The sequence below is a fragment of the Chiloscyllium plagiosum genome, unplaced genomic scaffold (genome assembly GCF_037043375.1).
Source record: "Chiloscyllium plagiosum isolate Xiang-an unplaced genomic scaffold, Cpla_swu_hap1 HiC_scaffold_10, whole genome shotgun sequence".
Taxonomy (NCBI): Eukaryota; Metazoa; Chordata; class Chondrichthyes; order Orectolobiformes; family Hemiscylliidae; genus Chiloscyllium; species Chiloscyllium plagiosum.
Window position 1 is genome coordinate 15,781,564 of NW_028270148.1, and position 23,745 is coordinate 15,805,308.

Below are 23,745 nucleotides of genomic sequence, written 5' to 3' on the forward strand. Positions count from 1 at the left end.
ATGTTTAGTAGTGGTCCTGCAGACTATCTTATACATTTTATTACATTAATGATGTTAGATGAATTTAAATGGTTATTCTCAATTACACTGCATTGAGTACATTAGAATTGAATGTTATCAAATTAATGAAACATAGGGCAGAATTATTCCTGCTGTTGAACAACGCTGCATTATATCCAACAGAAAAAAAAGGCCGAAGAACTTTTCTTAGTCCTGTAGATCTCGATGACTCAAAGACTATGCCTCTAATGTGGGAAATGGTGAAACAGTTCAGAAAATATGGCAAGAATGGAAAATTAGATTTTCAGCATTAAGGGAAAAAAGGTTGACTTTCCACTTAAGGTTTCAATTGGTGGTCTTGTGCACCTCAGGTCCTTTTAACATCCCATTCTTAACTAATCCGTCCTCGTTAAGTGCAGACAGACAGAAGAAAGTCACAACAGTTGCTTGGAGGCTGCAGCTTGCCAGTTTCTCCAGGCATCCTTTCTGGGCAGTTTTTCCCAACATCTCTGGGAATATGTGTTCTGTGAATGCTGACTGATCACATTACGAAGGGACTGTTTTATTTCCAATATTCCTCACGCAGGCACATCAGAACTGTCACCAAAAGATCTAAGACTAGCAGCTGGTACTATCTCTGTGGTCACAAAACAATGAACAGCCAGAGACTTTGGCAAGTAGGCATATATCTGCAAGCCCAAAGGCACTCGCCAACTCCAGCAATGCCAAATCGCATCCAAATGCAGCATTTGCAGCAAAAGGCCCCCACAGGATGAGAAGAAAGTGTAGAAGGCCCCAGGCTTTCATTCCCAGTGGAACGTCTTCTAGCTGTGCGAGGGGCAATGTCACCACCAAACTGTCTCATCTGCTGGAGCACTCTAGATGCAGGACACTACAGTATAGACCGTACACATGTTGTGTCGAGAGCATTACAGATCATTCAGCTAACTTCTTTAATAGGAAAGGGTTCCATTTGCTTAATATCCAACTCTCTTGTGATCATTGTGGCCATGTCTTTGGAGTCAAATCACATACCCTTGAAGATTCCATGATGTCTTGATCCTTGATAATTCTCAGATTCCCACTTTACTCAGGGCCAGATGCCTTACAAAGCAATGCTGCTACTCTCCAAAGTTGGCTCTTTATTACATAAGTTACTGTTTAAGGTCAAGCATAGATAGAATGCAATACATTCTTCCCCAGGACTGGGGAAGATTCCTGATGAAGGGCTCCTGCCCGAAATGTTGATTTTCCCGCTCCTAGGATGCTGCCTGACCTGCTGTGCATTTCCAGTACTACTCTAAGTTTTACTCTAATCTCCAGCATCTGCAATCCTCGCTTTCGCCTACATTCTTCCCCAGGGCACAAAATGAGGTTCCTATGCTTAGAGGACTTTTGGGAGTTTCATTGCTGTATGTTACTGACAGATTGTGCTGCATAATCCTTCCAATCTGTGCTCTGGACATGTGTAACAAGCAAAGAGGAATATAGTGGATGATGAATAGTTGTGAGTGCTGCAGCATTCTTCTAAGGAAGAAGATGAGGATATTGATCAGGAGGAATATCACCCATTGATGATAGAGTGCAGAGTACAACTAGCTAGGTAGGACTGATTGGACGCTCACTTCCTTTTGAATTGAGTTGGGTGAAGTCATCATTCATTGACTATTAAAGTGTGATGCCAGAAAGGCAAGCAATCCTTATTTATTCACAAATATAAATGCAGAACAACCTCAATTATCTGAATGTCAATTATCTGAATTTTGGATTGTCTGAACAAGATCTCAAGGACCTGTAAAAACGCTATCCATTATCCGAACAATCCATTATCTGAACAATTCATTATCCGAACAATCCATTATCTGAACTCTGTTATCCGAACAAAAAAAAACCTTGCCCATGTGTTCGGATAATCAAGGTTGTTTTGTACATCTTTCTTGTTTCTTCTTTCTTCATTTTTCCTGTTCTTCAATATAAATTTACATTAACAAATATTGGTAGGTGACCACAATATCTGAAGCTCCTATATTCAAAAATGACATGATGTTTTGCTACAATAGTCTTGAGAGAAAGACTAGGAGTGGTCCTTCAGACAAGTTTCCAGTAGCTGTGTGACATTAGGGATGGGTAGGTCCTTCAGCTAAAATGACTGGAGATCAGACAGGTGATAATGCAAAGTATAAATGTATTTCCAAATGTGAAATTCTGTTTACATTAAGGTCTTACTCATTCTACCTACGTGCCTTCAGGTCTTCCTTCTCATTTCTCTCACTACATCTAGGTACAGTTCCATGTCAATAGACAATAGACAGTAGACAATAGACAATAGGTGCAGAAGTAGGCCATTCAGCCCTTCGAGCCTGCACCACCATTCAATATAATCATGGCTGATCATTCCTAATCAGTATCCTGTTTCTGCCTTATCTCCATAACCCTTGATTCCACTATCTTTGAGAGCTCTATCCAACTCCTTCTTAAATGAATCCAGAGACTGGGCCTCCACTGCCCCCTGTGGCAGAGCATTCCACACAGCCACCACTCTCTGGGTGAAGAAGTTTCTCCTGAGCTCTGTCCTAAATGGTCTACCCCGTATTTTTAAGCTGTGTCCTCTGGTTCGGCACTCACCCATCAGTGGAAATATGTTTCCTACTGCCAGAGTGTCCAATCCTTTCATAATCTTATACGTCTCAATCAGATACCCTCTCAATCTTTGAAACTCAAGGGTATACAAGCCCAGTCGCTTCAGTCTTTCAGTGTAAGGTAATCCTGCCATTCCAGGAATTGACCTCGTGAACCTACGCTGCACTCCCTCAATAGCCAGAATGTCTTTTCTCAAATTTGGAGACCAGAACTGCACACAGTACTCCAGATGTGGTCTCACCAGGGCCCTGTACAGCTGCAGAAGCACCTCTTTGCTTCTATACTCAGTTCCTCTTGTTATGAAGGCCAGCATGCTATTAGCCTTCTTCACTACCTGCTATACCTGCATGCTTGCCTTCATTGACTGGTGTACAAGAACACCCAGATCTCTCTGTACTGCCCCTTTACATAAATTGATTCCATTGAGGTAGTAGTCTGCCTTCCTGCTCTTGCTACCAAAGTGGATAACCATATATTTATCCACATTAAACTGCATCTGCCATGCATCTGCCCACTCACCTAACTTGTCCAGGTCACCCTGTAATCGCCTAACATCCTCATCACTTTTCACCCTGCCACCCAGCTTTGTATCATCAGCAAATTTGCTAATGTTATTGCTGATACCATCTTCTATATCATTAACATATATTGTAAAAAGCTGTGGTCCCAGCACGGATCCCTGTGGTACCCCACTGGTCACTGCCTGCCATTCCAAAATGGAGCCATTTATCACTACCCTTTGTTTCCTATTAGCCAACCAATTTTCAATCCAATCTAGTACTTTGCCCCCAATACCATGCACCCTAATTTTACTCACTAACCTCCTGTGTGGGACTTTATCAAAAGCTTTCTGAAAGTCCAGGTATACTACATCTACTGGATCTCCCTCGTCCAACTTCATAGTTACATCCTCAAAAAATTCAAGAAGATTAGTCAAGCATGATTTCCCCTTCATAAATCCATGCTAACTCTGTCCTATCCTGTTACTACTATCCAGATGTGCAGTAATTTCATCCTTTATAATAGACTCCAGCATCTTTCCCACCACTGAGGTCATCAGACTAACTGGTCTATAATTACCTGCTTTCTCTCGCCCACCTTTCTTAAAAAGTGGTATAACATTAGCCACCCTCCAATCCTCAGGAACCGACCCCGAATCTATTGAACTCTGGAAAATAATCACCAACGCATCCACGATTTCCCGAGCCACCTCCTTCAGTACCCTGGGATGCAGACCATCAGGCCCCGGGGACTTATCAACCTTCAGACCTAACAGCTTCTCCAACACCAAATCCTGGCAAATATAAATTCCCTTAAGTTCAGGTCCTTTAGCCACTGTTACCTCAGGGAGATTGCTTGTGTCTTCCCAAGTGAACACAGATCTGAAGTACCCATTTAATTCCTCTGCCATTTCTTTGTTCCTAGTAATATATTCCCCTGTTTCTGTCTTCAAGGGCCCAATTTTTGTCCTAACCATTTTTTTGCCTTGCACATACCTAAAAAAGCTTTTACTATCCTCCTTAATTTTCTTGGCCAGTTTACCTTCGTACCTCATTTTTCCTCTGCGTATTTCCTTCTTAGTAATCCTCTGTTGCTCTTTAAAAGCTTCCCAGTCCTCAGTTTTCCCACTTATCTTAGCTATGTTATACTTTTTCTCTTTTAACTTTATATGTTTCTTTACTTCCCTCGTCAGCCACGGCCGCCCATGCCTCCTCCTGGGATCTTTCTTCCTTTTAGGAATGAACTGATCCTGCAACTTCTGCATTATACACAGAAATATCCGCCATTGTTCCTCCACGGTCATCCCTGCTAAGGTATTGCACCATTGAACTTTGGCCAGCTCCTCCCTCATAGCTCCATAATTCCCTTTATTCAACAGAGGTACTGTCACTTCCGACTGTACCCTCTCCCTCTCAAATTGCAGATTGAAGCTTATTGTATTATGGTCACTACTTCCCAATGGCTCCTTCACTTCGAGGTCTCTGACCAATTCTGGTTCGTTACACAATACAGATCCAGAATTGCCTTCTCCCTGATCGGCTCCAGCACCAGCTGCTCTAAGAATCCCTCTCTGAGGCACTCCACAAAGTCTCTTTCTTGTGGCCCAATACCATCCTGATTCTCCCAGTCTACCTGCATGTTAAAATCCCCCATAACAACTGTAGTGACATTTTTGCGACAGGCCAATTTCAGCTCCTGATTTAACTTACATCCGACATCCAGACTACTGTTTGGGGGCCTGTAGATGACTCCCAAGAGGGTCTTTTTACCCTTGGTATTTCGAAGCTCTATCCACACTGACTCTACATCTCCTGACTCTAGGTCCCCCCGCGCAAGGGACTGAATATCATTCCTTACTAACAAGGCCACCCCACGCCCTCTGCCTGTCAGTCTGTCCTTACGATAACACGTGTATCCTTGAATATTCATTTCCCAGGCCCTGTCCACTTGAAGCCACGTCTCAGTTATCCCCACAATATCATATCTGCCAATTTCCAAAAGAGCCTCAAGCTCATCCATCTTATGTCTAATGCTTCGTGCATTCATGTATAGTATTTTTAATTTGTTACTGCTCTCACCCTTCCCATCAACCCTTATTTCACTCAACCTTACAGCATGATGCCTTTCCGAGTTTTCTGCCTCATTAATACAGTTGTCTTTCTTGACTTCTCCATAGCTAGGATGGAGGGAGACTGCCATATACCAAAACCTGATGGTTTGAACTTTTGGTCACATGAATCTGACAGCACTTGTGGCTCAGGCACGATGCCAGTGTCCTGGCCAGATTCAGACTCATTTTTCTCAGCCTGAATTTCCACAGCTTTGAGGGTCACAGATGAGGTCGAGCTGGAAGAACTGGGCAACTCTAAAGCACCCAGAGAGAGAAGACATCTAGGGGGTCTGAGTGTGGTTTCTCCTTCAGCTTTGGTGCCTACTGGCACGCTCTGAATCCTTGTGTGGGAAGGGCACTTGGAGTGAATTCAAAGTCCCTCATGTCCGCTGACTACCAAAGTTTACAATGACTGGGTGCAGTTTTATGTGTATCTCCAGCAGCTAATGAGTGTTCTGTTGGACCTGGCTCTTCATGGTAGCCACCGACCAATGCATGGAGTCAGCCAGACACATGTATGATAGGAGCCGGCATGGTACAGATAGCACTGGTGGGCTTCTCCAACCTTCTATCCGGTTTCCCAAGTATCTCCAAGAAACTTGGCTGCTATTTCTGTATCTGTTTCTACATTTGCATAAAGTTATTAATGGTCGACACCACAGGGCCACCCTCTCCTGCTTGGGGCTGAACATGTGTTTGGAGTCCAGCAGTCCTCTGACAGCCAGCGACCTGGAGTGTTTATTTCTTGGCCAACTGTGGAGACATGGCAGTGATGTAGTCACCAGCATGTGTTCTGGACTCTACTTTAGGGCAAACCCCTGGAATTCCCTCCCTAACAGCATCGTAGGAGTACCTGCAGCACATGGACTGCATCAGTTCAAGAAGCAGCCTTGCACCACTTTCTCAAGAACAACTGATGATGGGAAATAAATACTGACATATCCACATTGTATGAGTGATAAAAGGAAAAAATTGCTAAAGTACCCAGAAAGGTGACAACGTTTGAGATGGTAGTGCTTCCTCTGAGGGACCTGTGGCTCCTTCCTCAGAGGTGGAGGAGGAACATTTGGTCTAACTCGTCTTCACTGACCAGATATCCTAAACTGATAAATCCCATTTGACAGCATTTGGCCCATATCCCGCTAAAGCCTTCTTATTCATGTGCCCATGAAGATGCCTTTTAAATGTTGTAATTGTATCAGCCTCCATCACCTCCTCTGGCAGCTCATACCGTACACACACCACTCTCTGCGTGAAAATGTTGCCCCATGAGTCCTTTTCAAATCTTACCCCTCTCACCTTAAACTTATACCCTCTAGTTTTGGAATCTCCTACCATTGGAAAATAAACCTCAGCTATTCACCCTATCCATGCTCCTCATGATTTTATAAACCTCTATAAGGTCACCTCTCAACCTCTGATGCTCCATGGAAAAAAACCCAACCTATTCAGCTTCTCCCTGTCGCTCAAACCTGGCAACATCCTCGTAAATATTTTCTGAATCTTTTCAAGTTTATAGCAGAGAGACCAGAATGATGGGCTTGTTAGCTAAATTTGGATAGATAAGGTGGAATAATATGATTTTTGTGAAAATGCTGGTCATTAGGCAAAGACCACAAGTTCTCATGCTATGTTGATAGTTTCAACTAAGAAGAATCAGAGAGACTCAGACACTTATAATGATATGAAGAATTTATATTCTGGAAATAAATATCCGTAATATAGTTTGGTTCCATGTTTGAAGATCTAAGATTCTGCATCCCCTCGCCCAAGTTAAGAGAGATTATACTCAGTACTAAATCAGAAATGGTGAACCAAGCATCTCAAGAGTCTCTCATAATGCTTGTTTATTGGCCACTTGTCCAGATCCGCAGGATGATGAAAGTTCCTGTGGTCACAGTGGGAAGGTGATGATTCTCATTGGACATCTTCAGGTGGAACTCCAAGGTCCAATTTCTGTGTGAGGCAAATCACCAATATGATGCATTATTCAAAATGCATCAGGTAAATACCAAGGAAATGGAACTGTGGGATTTCTTTATATTTATGAATGTGTCATTGATCACATGGTAGGATGCCTTATGCTTTGATGCCAAAGCAAGACTAATTTAAAGGTTTTAAAATTAGCCTTCATTGCTCTCCAACAGCTCTTCCAATTCCCTACCACAAAACAGTTTGCCATCAATGAATTGAATTGAATTGAATTGAATTGAATTTATTGTCACGTGTACTGAGGCACAGTGAAAAGCTTTGTCTTGCGAGCAATACAGGCAGATCGCAGAGATAGTAAATAATAGGTAAACAGCGGCAAAAACAAAAATACAGGTACAGGCGAATGTGAAGAGTTTGTGAGCCCATTCAGTATTCTAACAACAGTAGGGTAGAAACTGTTACGAAACCGGCTGGTGCATGTGTCCAGGCTTCCGTACCTTCTCCCCGATGGCAGAGGCTATAGAAAAACATTGCCAGGGTGGGATGGATCTTTAAAAATGCTGGCGGCCTTTCCTTGACAATGAGCCTGGTATATGGAATCTATAGGTGAGAGCTTGACTGTTGTGATTGTCCAGGCCGAGTTCACCACTCTCTGTAACCATCTCTGATATTGACTGGTACGGTTGCCATACCAGGTAGTGATACATCCAGACAGAATGCTCTCGATGGCGCACCTATAAAAGTTGGCAAGGGTATTTGACGTCATGCCAAATTTCCTCAGCTGCCAGAGGAAGAAGAGACATTGCTTGGCCTTTGTAGCCAGTGCGTCCGCATGAAGAGTCCAAGAAAGCTTGTTGTGGATGACCACTCCCAGGAGCTTGACACTCTCCACTTGTTCCACCTCTGTGCTGTTAAAGTGTAGGGGGGCATGAGTAACATCCCGCCGAAAGGCAATAATGAGTTCCTTGGTTTTGCTAGCTTTGAGAGCTAGGTTGTTCTCAGTGCACCATTCTTCCAGATTTTTCACCTCTCGTCTGTAGTCTGTTTTGTCGCCATCTGAGATTCGACCGACTATGGTGGTGTAAATGGCTTTAGTCTGGTATTTCGCGACGCAGTCATGGGTATACAGTGAGTACAGTAGGGGGCTTAGTACGCACCCCCGAGCACTCCAGTGTTGAGTGTTAATGAGGATAAAATATTGTCCCCAATCTTCACTGATTGTGGCCTGTGGGTCAGGAAACTGAGGATTCAGTTGCAGAGAGTGGGGCTTAGTCCGAGATAACTAAGTTTAGTAATCAGTCTCGAGGGGCTAATAGTGTTGAAGGCTGAACTGTAATCAATGAGTAGAATTCTTACATAGCTGTTCTTGGTCAAATACCCTTGCCAACTCCTTCCAGGGAGGAGTGAAGGGCAGGTGATATGGCATCTGATGTGAATCTGTTGGTCCGATAGGCAAATTGGAGTGGGTCAAGAGTAGTGGGGAGGCTGGAGTTGATTAATGCCGTGACCAGCCTTTCAAAGCACTTCATGACTACCGAAGTTAGGGCCACTGGGCGGTAGTCATTGAGACATGCTGCATGAGCCTTCTTAGGCACAGAGATGATGTTGACCCTCTTGAAACAGGCAGGGACAGGGGCCTGCTGCAGGGAGAGGTTGAAGATGTCCGAGAAGACCTCTGCCAGTTGATCTGTACATGCCCTGAGTGCACGGCCTGGTACTCCATCTGGTCTCATTGCTTTTCTTGGATTCATATAAAGGAAAACTGATCTGACCTCTGATGCAGTGACTGTTGGGATAGGTTCGTCAGGACTTGTCAGAATAGGTATTACCTCTCCACTGAAATTCTGCTCAAAGTGAGCATAGAAGCGTTGAGACAATCTAAGAGGGATATGCCATCGTCTGCTATCTTGCACTGTCTCTTTTTAGAATCTGTGATGTCATTCAGTCCTTGCCATAGGTGGCGGGTGTCTGTCTGGGTCTCTAGTTTGGATTGGTGTTGGTCCTTGGCTGTATTAATGGCTCTGCGAAGGTCATACTTGGATTCCTTATATTTGAGTGGGTCTCCTGATCGGAAGGTCTCACGTCTGGTTTTTAGCAGGTTCTGTATGTCCTGATTCATCCAGGGTTTCCTGTTGGGGAATACCCGGATCGACTTCCTCGGTATACAGTCCTTCACACACTAGCTGTGACGGTGGTGGCGTACTCGTCCAAGGTACCCGCAGACCGTTTGAACATGGCCCAATCAGCTGTTTCCGGACATTCTATAGCTCTTGTAATTCTCTTCCACCAGATGCAAAAGAGGTTAGGTCATTGAATATATTCAAGTTTGAGTCAGACATATTATTGGTTGTTTGGAGGGCAGGCAAGAAACTAGAGTGAAGGCCACATCAGATCAGTCATGATTTTAGTGACCTAAGGTACACGCTTGAGGAATCAAATGGTTTACACTTGCTCCTATTTCTTATGCTCTGATGTTCCTTTATGCTCAGTACAGTAAAGAAAAGCTATATTATGAATTTGAGCTGAGTCCCAGGAGCAACTGCTAATTGGATCTAATAATCTAATACATTCACAAACCTTATTTGTCAGACATGGTTTGCTTTTAATAGATCAATGCTGACACTTGTTGGTCAGGCTTTTGTGAGACAAACCTTCTTGAATTGCATCCTTTTTATGCTCTGTAATATTATTCCCATAAGTATGGAAAGGCTAATTTATCCCATAGTGTGGCTTTGATTTTAAATGGAAATTATAACAGGCACAACTTTGATGTGCTGCATGATGGTTTGATATGACAGAGATTTGAAGCCATAATTCCCCACATATTGCCATCAAAAGAAATGAGAAAAAAAATGCTTCGACAAAGGAAAAGAAGAGTAAATCAGCACCGACGAGGCTGATGAAGCTCCACTGGTGCACTGAAACTCCCGTGTGTACTCCGGCAGGAAGCACTGCAGCAATTTGTAAGATGCTTTGCTAAGATGTCTACAGCAGCATCTCCCATTGCCAAGAAGGACATGACCCCCACACCCCTCCTACCCCTACGGCCTCAGTGCTATAGCTATTACATTTCATATTGAACATAAATGCTAATCCTTCACAAATTAGCTTTTCCAGGGTTCAGATACTTCCTCCTACCACAACAATAACTGCAAAACTAATTTGATCATTAATAAAAGTGAGGAGAAAGTGAGGTCTGCAGACGCTGGAGATCAAAGCTGAAACTTTATTGCTGGAACAGCACAGCAGGTCAGGCAGCATCTAGGGAACAGAAGATTCGACGTTTCGGGCACATGCCTGAAGAAGGGCATGTGCCCGAAACGTCGAATCTTCTGTTCCCTAGATGCTGCCTGACCTGCTGTGCTGTTCCAGCAATAAAGTTTCAGCATTAATAAAAGTGACTCAATTAAGGAAACCACACTACAATACTCTTTCAAATTGTTGCAATTGTAAAGTAAGTCATGACACCCAAATGACCAAAATATGGGGACAAGAAAGAAAGATGAATGGTTTCAGCTTTACCCACTAAATACTGGTATTATTACCATTTGTTCAACTGATAGCAAAGCAACCTTTGCAGGTTTTTCAACAACCATGTTAGAGCTTAGAACTAATTCACAAGATCTTCATTACAAAGTATCAAATTATCAGTAATTTCTGATCCATTAGATCATTTATATCTATTATATCACGTTATCATATGTGATGTTCTACATGTTTGTCAATTGGTCAATTTATTCAAGAAATAAGAAGAAATATATTACCTTTGGTGCAGAAGAACTATATGCCAAAGTAATGACAGTCTCTGTATGCCCCGATAACTTGTGGACAAAATTACTGGAGCCAAGTTCAAACAGATAGGCCTATAAAGAGCAATAATATGGAATGGTAAAGACTATTGAATCAAACTTTGCGCCAACATATAAACACTCAATTTGATATTGATTAAAAAAGTTCACTAATTTTCTTCCATTGACAATTTAAAATTAATGTTCTTGCTATTGGTAAAGGTTTCTTCTTGGAAATGCTTTTATTAAAGTAGTTACATTTCTTGTTCATCTAAACCTTAGACCCACTTGTAGACATCTCTCTGCAATGTCAGTGGACTTACAGAGAACATTGGTTGTCAGCTAAACCCCAGAAATTGAGACAGAGAAATCAAGGAGGGGAAGAATGGATGATGGACCACACAGAGATGGGAACTGGAAGAAAAACAGATGAATAGTTCTATTTAGGGGTGCGAGCAAACACAGCAGTGATTCAGTGAATGATGCAGTACTGGGAAAAGTGGTGAGAGTATGAACCTGACTAGAAGCAGAACAAAGGATATTTTATTCCGGGAAGGGAGATATAGAGAGGAGCTATACAGGTTTAAACATCTTCATCACATTCATAGAGTAGGAGAATAGACAGGGCAGATGGATAGATAGGGCAGCACAGTGGCTCAGTGGTTTGCTCTGCTGCCTCAAAGTGCCAGGAACCCAGGTTCAATTCCCGCCTCGGGCAACTGTCTGTGTGGAGTTTGCACTCTCTCCCTCTGTCTGTGTGAGTTTCCACCGGGTGTTCCAGTTTCCTCCCACAATCCAAAACATGTGCAGGTCAGGTGAACTGGCTATGCTAAATTGCCCATAGTGATAGGTGAATTAGATAGGGGTAAATATAGAGTAGGGGAATTGGTCTGGGTGGGTTACTCTTCGGAGGGTCAGTGTGGATTTGTTGGGCCGAAGGGCCTGCTTCCGTACTGTAGGGAATGTTATCAGATATATGAAGAGAGTATTACAGAAGCAGAAAACCTTAAGGGAACTGGAGATGTGGTGGTAGGATTGGGAGTGAGCATAGAAATATGCCTTTAGATATTTTAATACTTTTATTTAGTACTTTCTTTCTTGCAGAATCAATGATCTAGGATTGTGATATTGTGTAAAAATCTGACAAGCTCCTCCCCTTTCCATTATTTTAAAAGAAAGTTTCAGTCATTTATTTTAATCCCTCCTTTAAAATTGTGCAAATATTGCTGCAAATACATTAAGCATCTATACAATTTTGTTCCTCCAATGTTATTGTTGTGTTCTATTTGTTCTATGTTCACAGGTACTGCAGATGGGGCAGAAGGGGAGTAAATAGGGTACAGTAAGGAAGAAGAAAGGTGAGGTGAGGAGGACAAGTGGTGTGGGGAGTGAGCAGGCTGAGTAAAGCCAGAGGTTAGGCATGATCAATTCAATGTGAGGACTGTGGTATTTTTGATAGCAAGATTCAGCCACAAGTCCTTTTCCTTAATATTTATCTTTAAGGTAAGAAATAAATTCAGCCCATGTGTATAAATTGATTTAGTAGAAAGGTTAGGGAGGATCAGGAGACATAAGTGCCGGTTACATGAACTTAGAACAAGGTTATAGGTTAAGAGGCATCTCTTTCTTATAAAATGCTGCTGTTTGAAAAAAGCTGCCAACTCGTGCAAAGGGTGCTAATTCAATGCAAGTACTCTAAATGATTTCCTCAGAATGGCCAACATATCCGCAGGTCGTAAATGTGTCTCCCAGACTCTGCGGCCTCCTGGATTTTGTTTAATCCACTGGAAGCTGGTTGTTTTCTACTGACCTTCTGCTTCTCCCAAGGCATTGCATGGCAAGTGAAGGGATTGGGACAGATGTAGGTAATGATGAGCACTAGATACAACATGACAGTACAGAATTGCATGAAATTTTCTATACAGTCACAAAAGTGATGCTGTACTCTTTGATGAAGGTGCCACTCTTCAGAGAATAGTTTGATTATTGCTTAAAGAAGGGCTAAGTTTAAATCACTGAAAACTGAACATAAAAACATTCAACAGTGCATGAAAAATGAGCATGTATCTTTAATCATGAGAAACAAGTAAATACTGTTGTATTATTGTTCAGATCTCAGAAAGGCAATACACTCAAAACAACTAGATGACACTGTGACATGTGACACTGAAGTATGAAATGTCTCCATCTTATTGTCTTACTGTCTACACTGTTAGTTGGTCAGTTAAGCAGGAAAACAGCAGTCAGACTAACAATAAGTTGGTCAGTCAGTTAGTCAGCCCCTGAACTATGTATAAAACGCAATAGTAATATAAATAAAATGAACAATGAACACTTGGCCCATTGAGGTAAAAACAATGACTGCAGATACTGGAAACCAGATTCTGGATCAGTGGTGCTGGAAGAGCACAGCAATTCCGGCAGCATCCGATGAGCAGCAAAATCGACGTTTCGGGCAAAAGCCCCTCATCAGGAATAAAGGCAGAGAGCCTGAAGCGTGGAGAGATAAGCTAGAGGAGGGTGGGGGTGGGGAGAAAGTAGCATAGAGTACAATAGGTGAGTGGGGGAGGAGATGAAGGTGATAGGTCAGGGAGGAGAGGGTGGAGTGGATAGGTGGGAAAGGAGCTAGGCAGGTGGGACAAGTCCGGACAAGTCAAGGGGACAATGCGGAGCTGGAAGTTTGAAACTAGGATGAGGTGGGGGAAGGGGAAATGAGGAAGCTGTTGAAGTCCACATTGATGCCCTGGGGTTGAAGTGTTCCGAGGCGGAAGATGAGGCGTACTTCCTCCAGGCGTCTGGTGGTGAGGGAGCGGCGGTGAAGGAGGCCCAGGACCTCCATGTCCTCGGCAGAGTGGGAGGGGGAGTTGAAATGTTGGGCCACGGGGCGGTTTGGTTGATTGGTGTGGGTGTCTCGGAGATGTTCCCTAAAGCGCTCTGCTAGGAGGCGCCCAGTCTCCCCAATGTAGAGGAGACCGCATCGGGAGCAACGGATACAATAAATGATATTAGTGGATGTGCAGGTAAAACTTTGATGGATGTGGAAGGCTCCTTTGGGCCTGGGATGGAGGTGAGGGAGGAGGTGTGGGCACAGGTTTTACAGTTCTTGCGGTTGCAGGGGAAAGTGCCAGGATGGGAGGGTGGTTCATAGGGGGGCGTGGACCTGACCAGGTAGTCACGGAGGGAATGGTCTTTGCGGAAGGCAGAAAGGGGTGGGGAGGGAGATATATCCCTGGTGGTGGGGTCTTTTTGTGGACGAGATACTTTGGAGGGCATCTTTAACCACGTGGGAAGGGAAATTACGGTCTCTAAAGAAGGCCATCTGGTGTGTTCTATGGTGGAACTGGTCCTCCTGGGAGCAGATACGGCGGAGGCGGAGGAATTGGGAATACGGGATGGCATTTTTGCAAGAGATAGGGTGGGAAGAGATGTAATCCAGGTAGCTGTGGGAGTCGGTGGGTTTGTAAAAACTGTCAGTGTCAAGTCGGTCGTCACTAATGGAGATGGAGAGGTCCAGGAAGGGGAGGGAGGTGTCAGAGATGGTCCAGGTAAATTTAAGGTCAGGATGGAATGTGTTGGTGAAGTTGATGAATTGCTCAACCTCCTCGCGGGAGCACGAGGTGGCGCCAATGCAGTCATCAATGTAGCGGAGGAAGAGGTGGGGATGGTGCCAGTGTAATTACGGAAGATCAACTGTTCTACGTAGCCAACAAAAAGACAGGCATAGCTGGGGCCCATACGTGTGCCCATGGCTACCCCTTTGGTCTGGAGGAAGTGGGAGGATTCAAAGGAGAAATTGTTAAGGGTGAGGACCATTCGGCCAAACGAATGAGAGTGTCGGTGGAAGGGTACTGTTGGGGACGTCTGGAGAGGAAAAAACGGAGGGCTTGGAGGCCCTGGTCATGGCGGATGGAGGTGTAGAGGGATTGGATATCCATGGTGAAGATGAGGCATTGGGGGCCGGGGAAACGGAAGTCTTGGAGGAGGTGGAGGGCGTGGGTGGTGTCTCGAACGTATGTGGGGAGTTCCTGGACTAGGGGGGATAGGACAGTGTCGAGGTAGGTAGAGATGAGTTCAGTGGGGCAGGAGCATGCTGAGACAATGGGTCGGCCGGGATGGTCAGGCTTGTGGATTTTGGGAAGGAGGTAGAACCGGGCAGTGCAGGGTTCCCGGACTATGAGGTTGGAAGCTGTGGGTGGGAGATCTCCTGAGGTGATGAGGTTCTGTATGGTCTGGGAGATGATGGTTTGGTGATGGGGGGTGGGGTCATGGTCGAGGGGGCAGTAGGAAGAGATGTCCTCGAGTTGGCGTTTGGCTTCAGCGGTGTAGAGGTCAGTGCGCCAGACTACCACTGCGCCCCCTTTATCCGCTGGCTTAATGGTGAGGTTGGGATTAGAGCAGAGGGATTGGAGGGCTGCGCATTGTGAGGATGAGGGGTTGGAGTGGGGGATCGACAGGTTGAGGCGGTTAATGTCCCAGCGGCAGTTGGAAATGAAGAGGTCGAGGGCAGGTAATAGGCCAGTGCGGGGTGTCCAGGTGGATGCAGTGTGTTGGAGGTGGGCGAAGGGGTCCTTGGAAGGTGGGCAGGAGTCCTGATTGTGAAAGTAAGCTCGGAGGCGTGGACGGAGGGGGATGAAGGTGAGTCCTTTGCTGAGGACTGATCGTTCATCCTCAGTGAGTGGGAGGTCTGGAGGGATGGTGAAAACTCGGCAGGGCTGGGATCTGGTGTGGGTGTGGAGCTGGGAGTGGGGTCGGAGCCAGTACCTGGATTGGGTGTGATGGTGGGGGGGAATGGGGGTGGAGGCATGAGCAGGGGTAGTGTTCCCCTCGGGGTTCTGGGGGGTGGGGATAGTGACTTATCTTCAGTCCCTTCATCCAAATCATTGATATAAATAATAAAGAGTTTCAGCCCCAGCAGCTATCCATGTGGCACACTGTTCATGATATCTTGCCAGCCTGAACAATCCCCTCTTAATTCTACTCTGTATTCTGGTAGCCAGCCAATTTTCTGTCATGCCAATATGTTAGCTCAGCACCATGAGCTTTTAATTTCCACAATAACCATTGTTTTGGCTTCTGGTCAATTATCGCCTGTTAAATTAAAATGATAAATCTGTGAATCCAAAATAAGTAAATAAACTTCCAGATATCTGTCTCAATAAGAACCACCTCTGTAAAATATGTTACATGGGTTAACGTAGAGAAAATCACATCACATTAAGTATCCTTCATGCAAGAATATTTCTGATAATGATTGTTAGAATAGTAGAACATATACTGTGAAACATCAAGGCTTGCAGCTTCTCTTCAACACTGATGTTAGCACTTTATAAAGCTTCTATAGGTCCAGTGATGTAACCTTATAACTTGACAATTATATGCTTGACAAAACTGGAAAATAAACTTATGCCTGATTTTAAGATTCACAGAAATCCTAAACCATGACAACAGTAGGACTGAATGAAAATGACTTCACTTTAAAACAGAAGGTATCCTCTTTTGCAATGCAGCAACATGGCCAGGTTGTCAGGCATTCATAGCAGCAGCATCACAGGACTTGCTGATACTTAAACCAGGAACCACGTTTATGCTCGGCACACCAGCAGTCTGCTTCCATACAAAAAATGTCTTTGTGAAATATAATAACACTCAGTTCCTATCTGTAGAACTATCTCAGAGACAATTATGAAATTTAATGCACCTAAGCTTTGGAGACTGCAGTAGATCATGGGAGCTCTGAGTTTGTTCCTGGCACAAACTTCCTGCTTCTTTCTACTTGCTGTCAGTAACTGCCAGGATCAATTATGTAAGATATCAGTGTCCTTTGCAGTTGCCTCCAGATGTAGTCTGTTCATATACGATGGAAGTACTTCTGTAAGTTTTACTTGCGATTCATTATATCCATTAATAAATAAGTACAATAATAAATTTGTTTATTCCTGTTACATTAATCACTTAAAAACAGTTCAAAGAAAGTGGCTTGATGAATTAATGTCTCAAAATCAGTCTGAACCATAGGCACTCTATATGGTGCCAAGTTGAATCTTTAATCTGTGCTGTTCGCTAAACCCAAATACAGCAGTGAGAAAGCTGTATTTGACAATAGGAAAAAAGAATGACTTGCACTTATACTGTGCTTTTCATAACAACCAAATACTTTACAGCCAAGAAGTACATTTTAAGTTACTCACTGTTGTAATGTAGGAAACTTGGCAGCCAATTTGCTGGCATCAAGTTCCTGCAAGCAGCAATGTGACCACAACCAGGTAATCAATTTGGTGAAAACCAGAAGAACTGCAGATGCTGGAAATCAGAAATAAAAACTGAAATTGCTGGAAAAGCTCAACAGGTCTGGCAGCATCTGTGGAGAGAAATCGTACTTAACATTTCAGGTCTAGCAACCCTTCTTTAGTTCTGAAGAACCAAAACGTTAAATCAATTTTGTAATATTGATTGAGGGAGACATATTGGCCAAGACACAGGGGGAGCTTTCCTGCTTGTCTTTGAAATAGAACCATGGGTTCTTTTAAATCCATCCAAGTGGGCTATAGTTTAACGGCTCATCTGCAAGATGGCTCCTCGAACAATACAGCACTCCTTAGCACTGAGTGTCAGATTTGATTTTCGTGCAGAAATTGTGAGCTATAGTGCCTCTAGGGTAGGGTCGAAAAAATTGCCCAGGTTCCCCATCACTGAGCAATTATTTTTTCCCAGATGTGTGGGAGCTTAATACTGACAGGGTGGAACTATTATAGCATGTCCTTGTCCACCAGATAGTTCTCTAAAACTCACTGTCAACACTCAAATTTATGATGCTCACTTGAATGAGGCAAAGTTGGGTGACTCCTACCTGTAGAAGCATTTCCCAGTGAAGATGTGGACACTTTTAGAAAGGGAACAATCAAAGATTGGGGAAGAAAACATCTTTTTTAAAATCTGATTTAATTTGTTCACCAATCACATTCAAATTTAGGACAATAGAAATTGTCTGTGGGAAGAAGTTAATTCTTTGGTATTTTGTTGCAGTGTTTGAGAAATAAACACGCAATAGAATCAATGGATGATGCATTTTTCAACCTCCAAGTATTTTTCCTGATTATCTAGGGTTCAAAAGAGTACAGTAGTACATGGTCAATTTATGACAGGAAAGCTTCAGTTAGAAAAACTTTAACATCTTTGAAATAAAGTAAAAGATAAAATAAGAGCATTTAAGAGCATTCTGAGAAAATATATTTCTATTAAGTTTGTAAAAAGGGTATTTGAAAATAGCAGCAAAATCCCTGGTGTAAAAATCTGAAAGGCAAGCAAGTCTCTTTGTGGAAAGAATCCTTCACCATGGCAAATCTTAAACCACTTGGTCAAATTTATTAGGTAAATTCATGCCTGAGTTACTATTAAGTTATATTTTTGTAAACATTCTCAGCTATCATTTGACTACAACAAATGTATAATGAGCACACATAAACAACCTGGAATAGAGAAATAAAGGGCGAGAACATCAGCAGACGGAGGCCTGTAAATAACATTTGACAAAGTATTAAAAATCTGGCATCCAGCAATAAAATTTAAAGTCAGAATATATTCAACATTTTAAACTGTCTGACAATTTTATAATACATTATATTTTATCCTGATACATTTACTGCACAAGAAATATCCAGGTCTAAGTGCTGAATAGCAATTGTTTCACTAAGTAGGGACCTAAAATCCGCTTAAAAGGAAGAACATTCACTATGATTCTGTGTGTAACACTATACATCCAGGGAAGTTATTTGGGTGGAGCTGAGAAATAAGAAAGGGATGATCACCGTATTGGGATTGTATTATAGACCCCTTAATAGTCACCTGGAAATTGACAAACAATTTTGTAAGGAGATTTTAGTTATCTGTAAGAATAATAGGGTAGTTATGGTAGGGGATTTTAACTTTGCAAACATAGACTGGGACTGCCATAGTGTTAAGGGTTTAGATGGAGAGGAATAAGTGTGTACAAGAAAATTTTCTGATTCAGTATGTGGACGTACCTACTAGAGAAGGTGCAAAACTTGACCTACTCTTGGGATATAAGGCAGGGCAGGTGACTGAGGTGTCAGAGGGTAAGCACTCTGGGGCCAGTGACCATAATTCTATTCGTTTTAAAATAATGATGGAAAAGGATAGACCAGATCTAAAAGTTGAAGTTCTAAATTGGAGAAAGGCCAATTTTGATGGTATTAGGCAAGAACTTTCAAAAGCTGATTGGGGGCAGATATTCACAGGTAAAGGGATGGCTGGAAAATGGGAAGCCTTCAGAAATGAGATAACGAGAGTCCAGAGACAGGATATTCCTGTTAGGGTGAAAAGAAAGGCTGATAGGCATAGGGAATGCTGGATGACTAAAGAAATTGAGGGTTTGGTTAAGAAAAAGAAGGAAGTATATGTCAGGTATAGAGAGGATAAATCGAGTGAATCCTTAGAAGTGTGTAAAGGCAGTAGGAGTACACCTAAGAGAGAAATCAGGAGGGCAAAAAGGGGACATGAGATAGCTTTGGCAAATAGAGTTAAGGAGAATCCAAAGGATTTTTAACAAATACATTAAGGATAAAAGGGTAATTAGGGAAAGAATAGGGCCCCTCAAAGATCAGCAAGGCAGCCTTTGCGTGGAGCCGCAGGAGATGGGGGAGATACTAAACGATCATTTTGCATCAGTATTTAATGTGAAAAAGGACATGGAATATATAGAATGTAGGGAAATAAATGGTGGCATCTTGGAAAATGTCCACATTACAGACGAGGAAGTGCTTGATATCTTGAAACGCATAAATATGGATAAATCCCCAAGACCTGATCAGGTGTATCCGAGAACTCTGTGGGAAGCTAGGGAAAGGATTGCTGGACCTCTGATATATTTGTATCATCGATAGTCACAGGTGAGGTGCCAGAAGACTGAAGGTTGGCTAACGTGGTGCTACTGTTTAAGAAAGATGGTAAGAACAAGCCAGGGAACTGTAGACCAGTGAGCCTGATGTCGGTGATGGGCAAGCTGTTGGAGAGAATCCTGAGGGACAGAATGTACATGTATTTGGAAAGGCAAGGACTGATTAGGGATAGTCAGCTTGGCTTTGTACGTGGGAAATCATGTCTCACAAACTTGATTGAGTTTTTTGAAGAAGTAACAAAGAGGATTGATGAGGGCAGAGCAGTAGATGTGATCTATATGGACTTCAGTAAGGTATTCGACAAGGTTCCTCGTGGGAAACTGGTTAGCAAAGTTAGATCTCATGGAATACAGGGAGAACTAGCCATTTGGATACAGAACTGGCTCAAAGACTGATTTCACTGATCCAGAGGCCTAGGCCAAAAATTCATGGGCTCAAATCCCATCATGGTGGCTCGTGGAATGGAAAAAAGTCATGTAGTGTGTCCCTACCAATCTATTTTCACATCGTCCTGCACCAGAGGTGTATCATATCTGAACAGGTTGATAAATAACTATGAGGAAGCACTTACTGACACAGGAGGACAGCAAAGTCATGAGATGTATATCTATGAAATTTATCTCTGAATAAATCCTTTCCTACTAAATACTGGCTTCTCTCCTCACGAACTGGTTATTAGGAGTGTAGCACAAAGAACCACAGAAGAATGAAGACAGTCCCAGAGATGCAACAATAGAACATTGTCCTTCTGTGCCATTTTCAGGGTACTTCTAATCAATTTGCATCAGGCAAAGGGTTGATATTAGATTCTAACACTAATTTCAGTATTAATATTGAGAAGAATCCAACACGTTGCAGTGTTATCTGACTTTGTCTCAGTACCAGAAATATGTGCATCAGTTCTTCCTAAAAGAGACGTCCCAGATCAATATTCCAACCCACATGGATGTTTTACCCATAATTTGTCAGATTTTGGGACAAATTGGAAAGGACAACAGTCATTCCTTCCAGAAAACCATCTAGTTGCAGAATGAGTAACTATATACCCATATAGGAAACAGGAGCAAGAATAGACCATTCAGCTCATCAAGTCTTCCCTGCCATTCAACTATATCATGTCTGATCTTCTACCCCAATAGCATTTTCTTACACTACCCCTTATTCCATGATGTCTTTAACATCTTGAAACTTATTAACTATCACCTTGAATATACTTAATAACTGACTGTCCACAGAAATCTGGGTGGAGAGTTCAAAAAATTCAACATTGCCTAAGTGAAGAAACTCTTCCTCATCCTAGTCCTAAATGGCTTATCTCTTTCTGAGACCGTGTCCCCTGATTCTAGAGTCCACCTGCCAGAGAAACATCCTTCCTGCATCTATCCCATCAAGTCTTGTAAGAATTTTTCAAGTTTCTATGCGATCACCTTTCCTCCTTCTAAACTCTATAAAATAGAGGCCCATTCTTTTCAATCTCTCCTCATAGGCAAATCCCACTATCCCAGAATCAGTTTGATGAAATCTTTATGTGCTTCTTTACAGAAAGTATACCCTTCTTTAGGTAAAATGACTGAAATCTGTTCTGAGTTTACCTCTGAGTCTTCCACCTGATGCAGTAACACTTTTCAGTCCCTGTATCTAAAGAAACACATACCGGCATTGGAGGCAGCACAGAAAAGGATCACTAGGTTCATGCTGAGCATGGAAGGATGAGAGGTTCAGCAAATTATGCTTGTACTCATTAGAGTGTAGAAGAATAAGAGGAGACTTTATTGAAACATATGTAAGATTCTTAGGGGGCTTGATATGTAGATGTTGAGAGGTTGCATCCTCTTCTGAGCCTCCTGACCTGGCATAGCAACGTCCTGGCCTGACATAGCAGCCTCCTGTGGCACCCTCCCAGCATAGCATGGTGGCCTCCCAGCATGACATAGTGGCCTCCCCAGCTGGTGCAGTGGCCTCAAGGGGTGGCGTCCTCTTGGCCCAGCGAGGCAGTCTTAAGCAACCTCCCAGCCTCATGATCTTCAAGGTGAAGCCCGGCATGGTCTGGAGCCAGGGTCCAGTGCGGACTGGAGGCTAGGTGCCACCGTTGTATGGATTGGAAAAGGGCAGTTCCACATATTTATTTCTGCAATACTGGCCATTTTATTTCTATATTAACTAAAGAAGCTGTGCCGAGGTACCTTTGTACCTAAGGTGGCACTGTAAATGGCGACATATGAACTTAAACTGTACTCTTTTGAGTATAGGGATAATAAAGCTCATTCATTCATTCATTAACATAGGCTAGCTGATCAGATGGGCTGAACAGTGACAAATAGAATTTAATCCTGAAAAATGAAAGGTGATGTAATTTGGGAGGACCCGGGAGTACACATTTAACTGTAGGACCTGAGGATCAGAGGAACCTCAGTGCACTTAAAGACGGCAGAACAGAAAAAATAAAAAATAAAAAAAACGAAAAATAAGGTGGTTATCAGGCATACAAGGTCATGATGGAGCTTAAACAACATTAGTTAGGCCATAGCTGGAGTACTGTGTGCAGTTCTGGTCACAATACAACAGGAACGATGTGATTCCAATGGAGGAGATGCTTAGAAGATTCACTAGGATGTTGCCTGTGCTGGAGCAATTCCGCTTGGAACAGAGACTAGAGAGACTGGGATTGTTTTCTTTAGAGCAGAAAAGACTGAGTGGACCCTGATGGAGGTGTACAAAGTTATGAGGGGCACAGATAGCGTAGGTGGGATAGTACAGGGCCAATAACTAGGTGGCACAGTTTCAATGTTAGGAGCAGGAGGTTTAGAGGGGATATGAGAAAAAGAGGCAGATGGTTATCTGGAATTCACTGCCTAAAATGGTGGTTGAGACAGGAACCCTCAAGACATTTACAAAGCATTTAGATGAGCACTTGAAACACCATAGCTTACAAGGCTATGAGCCAAATGTTGGAAAATGGGATTAGAATAAATAGATGCTTGATGATTGATGTAGACAAAATGGGCCGAAGGGCCTTTTGCTATGCTGTTAAAAACCTATGACACTATAGACAATACTCCTGGTGTAGTCTGACAAACTACTATGCAACTGTAACAAGATATAGTATAAGCTAAATGCGTGCTTTATTGTCATACTATCCAAACCTGTAAAATAACTATGTTATACTTCTTATGAATAATGTAATAAACCTATTTCTTGTTAAAACTATCCTTAGATAATTGAAATTTCTGCTCAATTGTCTCAATTCTTGAGACAAAATATGTTCTTGATGAAACATAACAGACTGTATAGAGTAGATAATACTATAATTTTGTATTGGTTACGTGATATTTTAAATCAGTATATTCAATTGTAGCCTACGTCTTACTGAATATTATCTATAACTATATGTCATTGCATTTTGCCACTGTAATTTTCAGAAATGAATGCCTACAGTAGTATTAAAAACAAGGCAACTGGCAGTTTCTTCACTGGTTAAATCTCATTTATGGAACTTGGGTTCACTCCCAACTTCAACTGCAATCACACTGACAATCCAATAAAAAGATAGTTTTGTATATATAGCTGTTTTTAATTTCATCTTTTAATTTTGCATCACTAAATCATAGAATCATACAGCATCAAAAAATGCCATTTGGCAAATTGCATTAAAGACAATATCCTGGATTTATCAGTCAATGGCAAAGGAATGGTATTTGACATTGACTTCCCTGATGACTATAAGCACTGTGTGGGCTTTTGAGCAGAGAGTAGCTCTGATCCAGCACGTTTTCCTCATCAGGGCTAATGTGAACACAACAAATAAAGATCAGTCTCTTCTTACATTCAGTCTGAAATAACTTCATTGAGACATGCAGAG

General features: G+C 42.6%; 1 protein-coding gene across 6 annotated transcripts in view; it reads right to left on the minus strand.

The window, feature by feature from the left end:
* The window catches only part of wdr27 (WD repeat domain 27), a 526,425-nt gene that overhangs the window by 225,123 nt on the left and 277,557 nt on the right, over window positions 1–23,745 (minus strand). For 4 of the 6 annotated variants that reach the window (XM_087991151.1, XM_087991149.1, XM_087991148.1 and 1 more), the window contains one exon: window positions 10,948–11,046. The exons of 1 other annotated variant lie outside the window; for it this stretch is intronic. In XM_087991151.1, the coding sequence (XP_087847277.1) occupies window positions 10,948–11,046 (99 nt within the window). Of the gene's footprint in view, window positions 1–10,947; window positions 11,047–17,159; window positions 17,272–23,745 lie in introns of those variants that run through there. One more of the 6 variants, XR_015758354.1, reaches the window with a different exon arrangement.